This window comes from Vigna umbellata, chromosome 7 (assembly GCF_029865625.1).
Source record: "Vigna umbellata cultivar VRB3 chromosome 7, Vumbellata_1.0, whole genome shotgun sequence".
Classification (NCBI taxonomy): Eukaryota; Viridiplantae; Streptophyta; class Magnoliopsida; order Fabales; family Fabaceae; genus Vigna; species Vigna umbellata.
Genome location: NC_142171.1, coordinates 24,585,669 through 24,600,519, shown reverse-complemented (window position 1 = coordinate 24,600,519; position 14,851 = coordinate 24,585,669). Strand labels below are relative to the sequence as shown.

At 35.2% G+C, this 14,851-nt stretch overlaps 2 protein-coding genes and 1 non-coding gene across 3 annotated transcripts; 1 reads left to right on the top strand and 2 right to left on the bottom strand.

The window, feature by feature from the left end:
• Positions 1–1,977: 1,977 nt before the first annotated feature.
• On the bottom strand, positions 1,978–3,869 carry WTF1 (Ubiquitin carboxyl-terminal hydrolase family protein). Its single transcript, XM_047297071.2, has one exon. It carries the CDS (start codon positions 3,682–3,684, stop codon positions 2,125–2,127), a length of 1,560 nt encoding a protein of 519 aa, XP_047153027.1. The 5' UTR covers positions 3,685–3,869; the 3' UTR covers positions 1,978–2,124.
• Positions 3,870–7,995: 4,126 nt separating this feature from the next.
• TRNAT-AGU (transfer RNA threonine (anticodon AGU)) lies at positions 7,996–8,069 on the top strand. The gene has a single exon. It is a non-coding gene; the product is annotated as a tRNA-Thr (tRNA).
• Positions 8,070–9,301: 1,232 nt separating this feature from the next.
• On the bottom strand, positions 9,302–13,321 carry LOC124824622 (Lung seven transmembrane receptor family protein). Its single transcript, XM_047297073.2, has 5 exons — positions 13,024–13,321; positions 12,006–12,945; positions 11,673–11,768; positions 11,388–11,524; positions 9,302–9,900 (listed from the first exon to the last, which is right to left on the bottom strand). The coding sequence occupies exons 1-5, from the start codon at positions 13,188–13,190 to the stop codon at positions 9,744–9,746; spliced, it is 1,497 nt and encodes a 498-aa protein (XP_047153029.1). The 5' UTR covers positions 13,191–13,321; the 3' UTR covers positions 9,302–9,743.
• Positions 13,322–14,851: the final 1,530 nt, after the last annotated feature.

Below are 14,851 nucleotides of genomic sequence, written 5' to 3'. Positions count from 1 at the left end.
GAAGTAACTCATGCATGTTGTAATTGGATTTTTATCATTATAATTAATAAAATGTATAGCCTTAGCTTGAAGCCTAACCTTACTATTTTGAACTATAATTTTGTCATTTTCCTCTTTGAATGAAAACAACCTTAAGTTGTCTCCCAATGAACACGAAATTAATTTTTAACAAATTAATTCTTATAAAAATTATATAAAAGAATTAATCAAACAAACTAAATATAATAAAATAATAAAGATAAATAAAATAATAAAAGATTAAATAAAAAATAATAATGACAGAAAAACAAGAATTGAAAAGATAAAAAGAGATAAAAATAATAATAATAAAAATATGTTGATTCCTCTACTTTTCCAAATTCTTTATTGGTTATCTAAAGATTATTGTTCAATTAATTATTGTCAATTGTAAATTCTTAATTAATTTGTTAGTGTTCTCATTATTAACCACCAAAGTACATTTTTAATTAAAAGTAAGAACTTTAAGAACTTTGTCAAAACTAAAACATGTCCATATTTTGATTATGTTTTTATTTTATTTTTTGTCATTGTTTGCCCAGTTTTAAAGAGTGTTATCTTCTATTCATGCATTTTATTCTGTGACTTATTTCTAGGACCGAATTGTTAATGGATGGTTATTTTTTAAGTTTTATAAATTATGGTGTTTTCTGATTTAATAAAGTAAGTTTTCATTGTTCTCCTTCTAAAATCTTTCACGTTCTCATTCCTGTTTCCTATCCTGCAAATTATGCTTTCTTATTAATTATCAACACCTGCATTATTTCCCTTGGACAAGTCCAATGATTTTGTATCATTTTAAAATATCACTGCAACCATGTCTACAATCAGTTTTGTACTTCAGATGCTGATGTTCTCTATTTGTAGATTTTAACCCGTAGTTAGCTATAGCACCAGTCAAGAGCTTTCTGCAATCAACCTCTGCAGTGCCATTTATAATTATCTGCTGCATATCTCCACTCAGTCTCTTGCTTATAACCAGTAAGAACCCAGACCTTGACTTCAGCTTGCCACACGGACTCAGTGACTTCTGGTGCACCCTCCAGCAGCTCATCCTCAATTCCAGTTGGTCCAAGTAGCTTTAGGTTGCATTCTATAAGAGCCCCCATTTGATGTAGTTTTGCAGCTCGATCAGTCAATGAAGTGCTCGTATCTTCATACATGTTTAGCCTCTCTTCAAGTTAGGCATCTAAAGATCCCTGGAGGCAACTACCAGAATTCGTAAACCTTGCATAGAATGTTCACTTAAATGACTAAGTTTCATGGTGTTTGCCATTGTTGCCTCAAGAGCCAGGTGCTAAAATGCTAAACATTGAAGTGTAGATGCCTTTAACCAACACCTTAACAACATTGTTTAGAAACAGGATAACAACAGACATTCTCCTTCGCACACTATCAAATACATGCAGGGACAACACATCCAACCAATAGTTCACGCAGAAATTATTAGGTAACTGAATATAAACCACCTAAAACATAAAAGGCTGCAATAGTATATGCAGTGTAAGTATAATTCAATTTCCTCAAATACTAAAGCCCCACCTAGAGCTCGCTCATCATAAGACTCTACCTGGTAATCTATACCTTCTATGTCTTCATTTGATTCATTTTTTCCATAACTGGAAACTATACTACTACTTGCAATGGGGACCACGGAACTATGCTTCAAGCTATGCTAACATTAATTAGTTAAACATATTGTTTTTGTAAAACCACTCAAAAAGTTAGTGAACACAATCTAACCAAAGAACAGCCAATTGTGTAGCTTTTATTATAAGCCAATGAAGTACATAGTGAGAGATGTGGTTTCTTGAACTGCTTTGATTCTAGCCTTCGTTTTTTTAATGCATTTCAAGATATTTTGTGCTTCTCTAGTGCCAAATGTTTGTTACAATTACCAAGGCCAAGAAATGCATTTTAATTACTATAAAATAATTTGCTAATCTGCAGAGCTCGCAATTGATATTCAACCTTCTATACAGATCACCTTTAAAAGGAGGATCAAACAAGTAAAAACAAAGTTGAATACAACAAGCGCAGTGTAAAGCATCCATCACAAATCAGGCAGTACAAATCAAACTCCAAGCTTGAAAGGTCTTATGGAGATCACCACTGTTCTCTGGGACGGCCATCGGAGAATACAGGAAGAAGGGCCTCTTCATCATTCTGTCTCGTGTATTTAACTTGTTTATTTGCCTTTCCTTGTCCAATCTCCAATACTTCACCATCGTCATCAAAATCTGGTGGCAAACTGTCATCTTCTTCTTCATCACTCCAGCCATCATCACCATCATCAAAATCCTCAAATCCTTCGTCACTCTCTAAATTATCAACTTCTTCTGACCATGCTTCTTCCCCTTGATCACTTTCATCTTCTCTGCCATCACCTTCTCTCAAGCTATCTTCAAGGGTCTTGCGAGCAGGTCCCTTGGGGAATCGCGGAACATTAACCAGGACACGAAGCTTTTCCTTTACAAGCAACAACCGATCCTTGTCCACCAACTGAGAGTCCCGGTAAGCTTCCCTCAGAAACACAGAATCTCTATCTCCTTTCAGAGAGACATAAAACATATCAGGATGCCTTATCAACATCCCCCTCAGCTGCTGAGAGAATCTGAACTCCTCGCGAAAATGTGTGAAGTGATCAACAAGCGTCCGCTTCTCAAGTGTGAGACTCAGAATCTCATGAACAACTCCACAAGCATGTTTCTCCTTCTCCCTTGTCCCTGGCCTCATTGCAGAGAAATCAGAGTAAGGCGAAATATAAGGCAAGTCTCTGAATTGCATAATCTTCCTCATCTCACCCTTGGAAAGATTAAGACCCTTAGGAAGCTTCACCCTGTGGAACCTGGGAGGTCTGTCTATGATCAAATTCTGCTCCTCCATTTCCCTGATGCGATTATCCTCAGCCGATAGCTCAGCCGCTGAAACCGCAAGCTCAGGGTCCCAATGAGTTAGTTCCAAGGCAGGGCCACGCTCAGTTGCAACCACTTTGAAGTACTGAGGGTACCTATGACAAATGGTGTCACGAAATCCCACGGGGAGACCAAAATCAGTCCTGAGATGTGCTATTTTCTCTAACAAAATCCGTTTTTCCAATGACATCATCAACAACTTCCTGAGTTTGACGACCACCAAGTCTTCCAACTCATTCCTAATCTTCAGCTCCTCAAAATAGAGTCTCTCAGCTTCGGGGGTCATTTTGAATTTGAGAGAGTAAACCCCTTCTTCCATAATCTGAAACACTGCTGGGAATTTCTTCAGTATGGCAATAAGTTTCCTCCTTTTATCGAGCCCCAAATCTCTTTTGAACTTGCCAAGCTGCTTAAGCGACATAACCCTATCTGGTTGAGCCACCAGAATATTCCTCACCCTCAGAACGAATTTCAGCTTCTTGTCTCTCTGAATCACGTTGTCAAACGGAATCTCTTTCCTTCTCTTCACCGCCGCTGTTATTATGGGCCTCGCCGCATCAAATTTCGGTCTTCCATGCGGCGATTGTGATGGGACCCAACTCAAATTTCTTCCCCAAAACTGGGACTTTTGCAGGGTGCAATTGAGTTTGACGGAAAGATTGGGTTTTGCATGGAAAGGAAGAGTGTTTGAGATGAAGAAAGGTAAAGGGGTGGATGATGAAGGTGAAGATAGTATGAGTGAAGGCTCCATCTAATCTATCACTCAACAAGAACAACAAAAACAACAGCAACTAGGGACATAAAAATGAAAAACTGATTAGAAGAAGAAGATGTCGAAGAAGATGAGACTTACTCAGTGCTATGGCTTTCTGATGTGTGTGTGACGATAAACCCCTTTTGCAAACAATATCTTAGGGTTCTTCTCTATCCATTTGCAAATAAAACATTAACAATTCATTATTTATTACTTCACTTCAAACTTAATTAAGAAAATTATATTAACTTAATTGAATTCGTATGGCCAAAATTATTATCAAATAGTTTATTTCTTATATGTTGTTCATATTCTCCATTTTATCTTCACCATTCATATATATAAACATTAGGATTTAGTTCTTATCACTAATGTATTTTTAGGTTGATTTTTATGGACAAAAGCACTCGTGCAATATTTTTTCAAAGTTTATTAAAATGATGTAAGTTTTTTAAAAAAATTATAAAAATAAGTAAATTGTGTTATTTTGGTACAATTTTTTATATTATTAAAGTTATCTTAGCTTTGTATAACATAAGTATGTTGTATATATTTTTTTTTAATTTAAACTAAAGTCTTGTTACAATTTAAGTGTAGTGTGATATCAATTGAAATTGTGTCACCTTTGTTAAACTCTCGATAAGTGTGACCGAATTGTATCAACTAATAAACTTGGTAAGACCAAGTATCGTTCTCCCAAAGGACTCACGTCCTAGACAGTTGTGTGGTTTGTTAATTAGCTAAGACTTGCAAAACCGATTAATTAAGATTTAAATGCAAATACTCAAAAGTAAATATGAATGCATGGATTGATCAATGGTAAGAAGAAACAAAACACTTGAATTGAAATATATGGATGATTATGTTGTTGGGGTTTATCAATTTCATCCTATATACTCTCATGTATTCAGGAATTCATCTTTCTTCATTAATTGTTAATGCCACTTTCTAAATTACCTTAAAACTGATGTCTCGGCGAAGAAAGCCTAATCATAATCACTAGTTTACAATGTTTTGTCTCCCTAGCAATTAATCATGCATTATAGTGAACAGAAGCTTAAAGGCAACCAACCATCATACTCCTATGTCTAGGTTTATACTACAGAGATTCTCCAGATCTAGATTTCCCCGTATGTGTCCATATCGACAAAATCAATGATCATGACATCAAATGAGTTAAACAATGCATGCTTTGAGCAAAGAGGAAAAACCCTAACAATTAATGAAAGAAAGCATGTATCTTAAAGAAGATTTTGAAGAACAAATTCCATACATGAGAGTTTCAAAAGGATTACATTGATTCCCCAACAACAATAAATGTTTAGTTCACCATATTCATGGTGAAACTAGATGAATTACAATGAAAGAGTGAAAAGATAGAACCCTAGAAAGTGAGAAAGGAGCCTTAGCATCCAAAATCCTCCTCCAAGTGGTGAAAGAGTGTGTTTTTGCTTCGTTCCAGCCAAAAATGTCTAACCTAGGTCGACTAAAACCTTATATAGCTTTCTAAAAATTACTGAAAAGTGGCCCAAGGCCCATTAAAATGTCGTTCAACGGTAAGTGCGGGTCTTCAATTTTGCCCCTCAGCGGTGATTTCGGCACCTGAAAACTGGCGCTCAGCGGTAATTACCACTTAGCGCAACTTTTTCTGCACTCTGGTTTACTTTTCTGCATTCTGGTTGACTAGTTGACTGGTTGACTTTTCTGCATTCCAACCATTCGGTACTTTAACTCTTCTTTCAAATCATTCCAATAACCTACAAAATCAAAGGAATCTAGCACAAAACCATTAAATTCACCTTCAACTCTCTTATTCACAAAACTAAAGCAAAAACATGAGTTAAAACAAGTTTCTAAGTTAAAAAGGGTTGATTGGTTATCGAAATTAAGTATAAAAATAACGGTTTTTCAACCGTTATCAACCTTGTAGAGGTGACAATGCAGGTTTGTCTGGTTCATTTAGATTTGACTCGCATTTGGTCAACATAATGTGGATTAAACTGGTCGTCTCACATTGGAATTGGTATGTAGGTCGAGTAATATATTTGAGTTAATTTTGTTTTTTCAACTAATAACAAATTTCATACTATATGGAAAAAAAATCACCTATATATAATGGTTGAATAGTTTTAGCAAAATGAAATGGTTGAAACTCTATACCATTACATTTTCATCATGGAATAGGGTTTTGAATTGTTTCTGGTTGAAACTCTATATCATTACATGGTTGAAACTCTATACCATTACATTCTCATCAAATGGTTGAAACTTTATACCATTACATTCTCATCAAACTTAATAATCATGCATGAAGTAAGGTTTTGAATTGTTTGCGGGCCAATGGGCCAGCTCGTCGCAAGCCCACGTGGGTAGTGGTTAGGCGGGTCCAACTTATGTGAGCTAGCGAGTTGAGAACCCAACCCACCCCAGCTTGATATGACTTCAATATATTAATACATATTTTGGTCATTTAGTTTGTTAGTTTTGTTCAAAGTAGTCCTCCTATTTTTGAGTTGTTCAAAATGGTGTCATCTTTTGTGCAAATAGTTCAATTTGGTCATTTCTGCTGACGGCGTTTAAAACGTTAACGACATAATGTCCACCTTAGCAAATTTTGAATGACATGTCCAGTTTTGCAATACGTGGCAACATCAATCCAATTGACATGGTAATTTCCTTGTTTCTAGGTTGTTCGATTTAAGCGATTTGGGTTTCGGACATTGGAGTTTTCTATGTTTTTTGGTTTCTTGCAGGTTAGATCGTGAATAGAAGGCGTGACAGTGATTGGGGTTCCTCTATGTTTGAATTTGCAGGTCTATTTATGGTTGCAAATAACTCGATGATTGTGGCGGCACAATTTAGGGTTTTGCTATCGTGCGATTTCATGGTGGAAGAGAGTGGTTGCATGAGAATTGTGCTACTCGAAGGTTGAAGGAGAATAGTGCTTTGAGGTGGTGCTCGCGAGGTTCTTGTGAGCGCGATTTAGATTTTGATGGAGGAGAAAGTCGCGAGATTGATTCACAAATTTGGGGGTTCTCATGGTTAACGATTTAGGGTTTTAGGAAATTGGGGAATTAAGATTTCTGGAAATTAGGGATTTAGGGTTTGCTGTAGGTAATGGGTGATTTGTGGTTGATGGAAGAATGAAGGATCTCTCATGCCAAATTGAAACCAATTTCACCAAATCGGGATTATTCATTAAAATTAAAACTAATTTCACCAAATTAGAGTTATTCGTTACAACAACTTTGAAAATTCAAGGAAGAACTTCCACGAACCATAATCATTTCCTTTTATCCAATAATTTTAACTTTTAATATTTCTACATCAATAAACCTAACGTTACCAAGTCAATTGACTTGAGTTTGTCACACAATTAATAACTGGACAACTCATTCACTTCTTCTAAGGTAAACATTACATCGTTAACGTTTTTAATACGGTAAGTAAAAAGGACTCACTCAAACAATTTTTACAAAATATGGGACTACTATGAACTTTTAGAAGAACCACTTTGAACCTACCTAATGAAACTAGGAATCAAAATTGGTATTAAGCTCTTATTGTATCATTTTAGTTTGGATAATGTTTTTAACCCTTTTTAGTTCATGTATTCGTGGTATATATTATTTCGTGTAACTGTGTAAACTTAATTGAAAATGGTTTTAAAAGCAGCACAGTTTGATTCTCATAATTTCATCTCTTTTTTCAGCTAATTTTTTTAATTTTTATACCATTTCATTTCATTGCATTTCCACTCTAAGAATTCATTCATACAAACCATGAGTTTTATATTTACATTTCTTTTCTCCAAAACACAAACCTCTTCTACAAAAATATTTTCTTAAAATCTAATTACCTAGTTGATGTTTCTTTCTTTTAAGACATTATACATAATTTTTAATTTAATAAAATTCAACTCCTTTATTAGTAGAAGAAACCGTTTACAAAATTTAACTGTTTTTCTAATTAAAATTTTATTCTAAATTTCGTTGAAAACAATAATATATTCTTGTTACTCATACTAAAAAAAGCTTAAGAACATGTAAACGAGATCATAACCGGAAATGTCAAATTAAAAAAATTTGTGTACACTAATTTAATAAAAAAAAAAACTATATGAATTAAATTGAGAATTGGACATATTTAAAGAAGCATTTTACGTGATTATCTAAATTTTAAATACTTTGTATGTCTGTGGTTTTGATGCAGAAGGGTGAACAGAAACTAAACTGCATGAAGATACTGCATTTTCTTTTATCTGTAATTTATGCGTCATAAGTTTACAACTAAGAAGAATCAGCATCTGCTTTCATAGCTCAGTTGGTTAGAGCACCCGTTTAGTAAGCGGGAGGTCTTGAGTTCGACTCTCAATGAAAGCATGTTGTTTTTCTTTTCTTTCGCTTCACTAAATTTGGCCTTTTTTATTTATGAAATGTTCCAGCAATCAGAGCCATAATGATATGTAACAAGTGAGGAGTTGAAGAAAGAGTGGTTTTCATTCCATTTCAATGTTTTGATGTGATGATGATATCTGGGGAGAGATTCATTCCAGCCAAAGCAGGTGAAGCAAGGGAAAATGATGCATCTTTGGAAGGAACTGAGAATGTAAGAGATACCCAGAAAGCAGTGGCAGAAGCAGCATGAATGCAAGAAAGAGTGATGCCTAATTTCTTAGCTTTTGGACAAAATCAAAACCAGGTGCACCAGTTCATTCATAACTAGAAAAGAGCACAAGGAAATATGGCCTTTATCAAGAAGATTGAAGCTGAATGATAATATCATTTGATGTTAGATCAAACTATTGTATGTGAAGAATGAGAGTGAGATTGAATGGGTTGATAGATATAGAGAAAGTTGGAGGAAAGGGACATTCATATCAGTCTGGAACCGACAGAAGCATTTCATAATTGGCAATAATGGTTTCAAGTTTATCCACAACAAGCACTTTTTTTGTTTTCCTTCTCAAGATTTAACACCTTTCGTTTGTCACCAACCAGTTAAATCGACTAATCAAATCGGGATAATGTCATTGATTAACTCATATAATAATAATTTTACTTGTTTATAAAATGTTAAAGAATATTGACTTGGAAAAGGATTATTTTGGTTGTACCTCTTGTTCAATAATTGGGTTTAATTAAATTTCACAGCTTCAAAGTATGAAGGTAAAACATAATCAAGGACTTGACTTACGGAAAAATTCGTTGGATGTGATGTAAGCTTGATCAAATCTATATTTTTTTTAAAGGTTAGTCAATTCTTACAACATTGTTTGTTTTACATATAAACAAATTTCAACTCTAAAAGATTTATTTAAAAATAACCAAAGATAATTTAGTCGATGTAATCTTATATTTAATGAAATAAAAAATATTAAATAATTATAATTACCATCTTTAACAGGTGTGAAATTAGTTAATTTTCCTCTTGAATGTTTTGGCCCCTTTTTTTCTCGTTCAGTAAAGACTTTCCCGTGTTTCAATTGAAAGATCATCAGTCCATCTTGTCTCAAATTATAAATTTGATTTTAAAACAATAATGACTAGAAATCTAAAGAATAATTTCACATCTTTCTTGGGCACTAAGAGTGCAGAAGGAATAACACAATTAGTGCAAGCTAAATCTACTTAAATATATTAGAGGCTGAGAGTCTCAGTCAGTCTCAACAATGTCAGAAATTTTTCTTAAAGTTAACATCCTGGGGCAATGATTTTAAAACTGGGTTTGGTAAGAAAAAAGGTATGAGAAACAGCAATGTAAATTTGAAGGCATGGAGATGGATACATACGGATGATGGTCATCTGAAACCATACAGGGGAATGATTTTATCACACCATCTGTCACGAAAAACTATTCATTCTAATTTCTAATGGCATGGGGTTTGTATGACTTGCAATTAAACCATTTTGATGTATTGAAGAGATTGCCACAGCCTCCCTTGTTTCCCATCACAATTGACACCTGCACCATTCAAAACTGTATGTGTATATATGGACATCTACAGACATCCTTGCGAGAAATGATATCATGTGAAACACTACTATACAAGTTCATCATTCTCGCTTATCTTCCTCCAGATCTTCTCCAAAGGCAAGATCAGTCTTCCGTTCAAGTTTGGCTGCAACATCCCCAGTTATCTTTGCTACACTGCTTGTCAGAGAGATACCCTCCTCATCAAAGTCATCTCCTGTTTCCTCCAAGTATGCATATCTACAAATGAAGATATAAATGCAATCAGTCTTTCAAGGAACAAAACAGCACGAAACAGAAAGAAGACCGACCCACCGAGACATGGAGAAGCAGTGTGCAAGAATGAGCAAGAGAGAAAAAGACTGATTTAATACAAGACTATTGATTTCTTGAATGAGTAAATTGTATAATAATCCCCAGTTACTCAATTACAATTATACAACAACCAAACTAAAAAAAGTACGATGTTAACATGTGACTGATGGAGAGCAGGTTACGATTTCTCCAACAGAGATATAGTCAAGTAGTGAGTGCAAGACAAGAATTAAGTAGACCCAACATATATTAATACGGTTAATAATTAAAACCGGTATCATTGTTGAAAAACTTAACTTAAAACAGTGGTTTATAAATCGTATACGAAAAATAACCCATGGAGGAGACCAAGTCAGCATTCGTCTACACACACACATACACAACCACAAGTCAAGCAGCAACTTCAAGACTACGATTATCTAGGCCCGCTAATTGATTATCATAGTTAAAAATACCACCTGCAGTGGGTTAAAAATCATATATAGAAAATAAATAACATATTGAAACTAATGTGCCTACTAAGTTCTAAACATGGTCTAATTTTAACTTAAAATTCATTCATTCTGAAAGAACGAAAAGTCTACATGGAGATTCCAACTAGCTACAAGAACAATCAGAACACCAATAAAAAAAGTAAAGTTGTACACAATTTCCCCATTGCACATGATGCAAAGAGGCTGTTTACAAATTTGTAACTACAAGCAATCTGTTACAAAGGGCAACTTTACCGCTACGTCACATACAGATGGAAGAAGACCTAGATAAAGACAGAATTACCATGGGCATGATTTAGAAAATTGAAAAAGCTGAGTGGGCAATGGGATACAGATAAAGACAAGAAGAACAAAAGTGATTCTTAGGCACTCTCCTTCTGCGAGGGAGTAACAACACTTATGGTGTGTGTGGATGACATATTAGAGACAGAAAACGAAGACATAATATTCACAGCACTGTATGTAAGGGATTCCTACATTTTTTCAATGCTTTTAGGCATAATTTGAGAAGCGACACGTAGTGGCACAACTAATCTCTCATAATATCAAGTTGCAAAGATGGTTTGTCTCATTTTCTACATTAGCACACGCATACCCGATAGAAAATTGAAAGATATAATGAAGGTTAAATGGAATTTAGCATAGGTTAAAGGAAACTAGCACTACCGGATCTAATCTAATAGTATACGATGCACAGAAATAGCCACCTAAATATGCCGTATATAAATGAAAGTTTGCAGTGAAATGAAAAGAAAAATCAGCAAGCGAAGACCTGAAACAACTGTTGCTCTAGTAATAACTACTTCAATGCTAAATAATATTAAAGGCATTTCAAACAAAAGGTTAAATATATTTGCATAAAAACACAAGTAACTGGCATAAAAAAACACTATTCAAGGCCAGGGAAAGGACAAGTACCTAGTAGGGTTCCGAGACGGAGCCCAAAGGGCACATATCACCAGCAAGAGAGCATATGAAAGCAGACACCAAAAGGCTGGGATAATCCAAGCGATTTGCCACAACTCATTCAATGGATCAGTAGCATTGAAGTATAGCTGGTTGAACACAGAGAACCCAGATCATTAGTAACACTGACTAGCATAAAAATGATTAGACAAATTTTTTTTTTTGAAACTCCGGCAGAAAGAGCAAATCTCTAAAATTGCTAATTTCTGTACATCAAATATATTTTCCAAGAACTACCTCAAAGCCAATCCATGCAATGGACAGTAGCACAGACACCGCGAGTGTGTTTGTAAACTTTCGGTAGAGCTCAAGTTTAGCTAAGTTTCTCCTTGTCTGCATCCATAAATAGCAACATAATCAAAGAACAATAGGTGCAAACGTTACTAAGCCTAACCAGTTCAAGACGGCAAACAAGTCATGCTTGCTGAACCAAACACATTCACATTCAACTAGAGTTAACATTTGTACACAAAAACAGTCAAAACTCAAACCAGTGCAGCACTCACTCCGTTACCATCATAAACTAAACATAACAACAACAGACTAGAAAACCCAAGGTTTTGGAATTGCCTGCAGTTTCTCCAAGGTTTTGGACAACGATGAGAAAATCCATAGAATGAAGCACGAGTCAAGGCAAACAACAGGGAGCACCAAAAGCAGCTTGGTCTTCCCGGAGAAGTCATTGATGTTCCCTAGATGCTCAACAAGCTCGAGTGCCTCAGAGGCACCAAAATACAGCAGACCAAGAAGCAGCACTCTGTAAGCAATCCTGTTCCCACCGAGCGTGGGGCGAACAACCCCATAGCCCATGGACACAACCAACAGCAGCAGCCGCGACAGCGTTTTCTTCACCGAAGTAAAGGTGACAGCCCAGAGGGTAATCCCCATGGGTCTAGTCCCAGTAGAGTTAAAATTAGCATACTCGAAATACCACACAGCCATCTCACACATTCCCAGCGCAATAACAGCGGTGATATGATAATGCAAGTGGATAATGTCTTTCCAAAACTGAACAAACCTCAAAAACCAACAAAGACCGAGTAAAAGATAAGCCAGAGACATGAAGCCATAGAGGGTCATTAGAGGGGCCATTTTTCCAGGCAGATACCCTTTAGGGTTACGCCACACTGTCCTTCCCTGAATGGTGGTGCCCTTAAGGGAAGGATCGCAGAACATGAAGTAGAGGTAGTACATACCGGTGGCGTTGATGTCAAGGGTCGTCGTATCCATCTGGACCTGTTCATCGGTTCCCTGGAAGAAGGTTTTGATGCGCTTCGGCAACTCGAGGTTGTCGGGGTTCTTCTGGATTATCACTTCGCCGAGGTTGCAGATCCGCTCCTTAGCCAGCTTCGGATCGCAGCAGATCAAATCGGATTTCAGGTACGAACCTCCGATCCGGTTCCGATCCCGAACCTCTAGCAATATGGCCTCAACTAACCCCGTGTTCTGCTGCATCCTCCCCTGCAAGATTGCGGATTCACGCGGACGTGTAAACGTCACCGTTTCGAACCTGAATCCAATCGGACGGAATCAGAAACCATAACTAACCCTAGAAATGAGAGAGTGAGGGAGTGAAGGGGAACCAGACCTGATGAAGGATTTGGCCAAGAGCGCTTCGCTGCCCCCGTGGAAAAAGAAGGCGTCGGAGCGGTGGGTGAAGGGCTCGTTGGAGTAGTCGTGGATAGAGGCATTGATCGGAATTAGTAACAGTAAGAGGAGGAGAGGAATCGCGTGAGACTCAAACGCCGTCATCATCGCCGTCGTCGCGAAACACGAACATGTAACAAGCAATGTGATGCGATGCGACAGAAGCAATTGAAATTGTGAAAAAACGGAACGGAACGGAACAGCGAAATTTGCAGGTTGGTTAAAGGAAAAGTGAAAGTAAGCTGAAAACGGTGATCATAGTTCAGTTAAATCATTCGTGAAAACCAAAAGAAAAAAAAATTACTAATTAAAGAATTAATTAAATTTCAATTTGTGTTTAGTGTAAAATATATACAAAATTATTTTCACTAAATTAGGCAAAAAAATTGACAACTTTTTTAATTAAGCTTTTTTTTTTTATGTGATGATGGTGTGTACGGATTTTGAGTTGAAAGATGATTGAAGTATATTAAATGTTAAAAAGAAGAATGAGCATGACTATGTTGTTGATTTTTTTTAATTTTTTAATTTTTGACATTTTACAAGGTTAAGTTGTTATTATTTAGATTGTAGTGATAATGACATGAGAATGTATATCCAAAACAAAGATTGATGAAAACAACTTATCAGTGTAGATTAAGAACAAGACAAAGAGCATATATGAATATGCATGATTATTTACATTCTCTTAATCTTAATCTTAATTAATTAACCATTCCATTAATCTATTTACTGAAAAGTGATAAGAACTAGCAAACAAAAGTGGATTGGAGAAATATTATCATAGATTGAAATCATTTTAAAAGGTTGTTGAACAATTTGAGACAAATATAGAGAATTTCATCGTTGAATTCAAAGGATTCAAACAATCTTTTTTTTTGTTTTTCAGTGTGAACTCTTGTGAATTTATCAAACAGAATTTTCAATTTGTTTGAAAATTGGTGTGCATGAATGATGATACCTTGGTTGACCTCTGATTAAGTCATTGTTTTCCAAATGCTAAACAACATATGAGTAGTTTTAATATATGATACAAATAATTAATATATTTCATGCCTTCCATAACATAATAAAAAAGTACTTATATATATCAATGAAATTCTTGATAATTACAACAACCAACATTAATCATATTCTTAAATCATTTGATAATAATATTTTATTCAACAACAATAATGTTGTTGTAATACATTACAAATATTTTATTAACTTTGAGAACAAAGAAAATAACACAATTTGTAAAAAAGAACTTTATTTTAAATTATCCGTTCTATTACAAGATACATATTGAATGAGTTTATTAACTTATTATATTGATGTGATAAATATGTCAATATAATGAAGAGTTAAACAATATAAATATCAATAAAAAATTTGTGATATTTAAAGTTAGTAATTGTCCAACATTATAGGATTCAAACAATGGTTACATGTTAATTAATATAAGATTTCTCTTAAATAATAAATTATTGAATAAATTTTTAAGTTTTAGTTTAAGCTTTCCTTGTTCGTTTTTTGGATCAAAGAAGAGAAATATGTAACATAACGGAAATGAAAGCTAAAATAGCAACATGAGATAGGAGAGAGTTGACCCAGGCAACGCCAATCTCGATTCAACTACATACAGTTGGTGTAAGGGGAGAACAGCTGTTGAGGAGTCAAATCTTTCTAAGGAATCTCCTTTTCACACAGACAGCATTATGAACAATTCGTTCACTTTGCTTTGGCTTGATGGAAGTCACAGTATTCCTCAAGCTTTGTTCCTATGA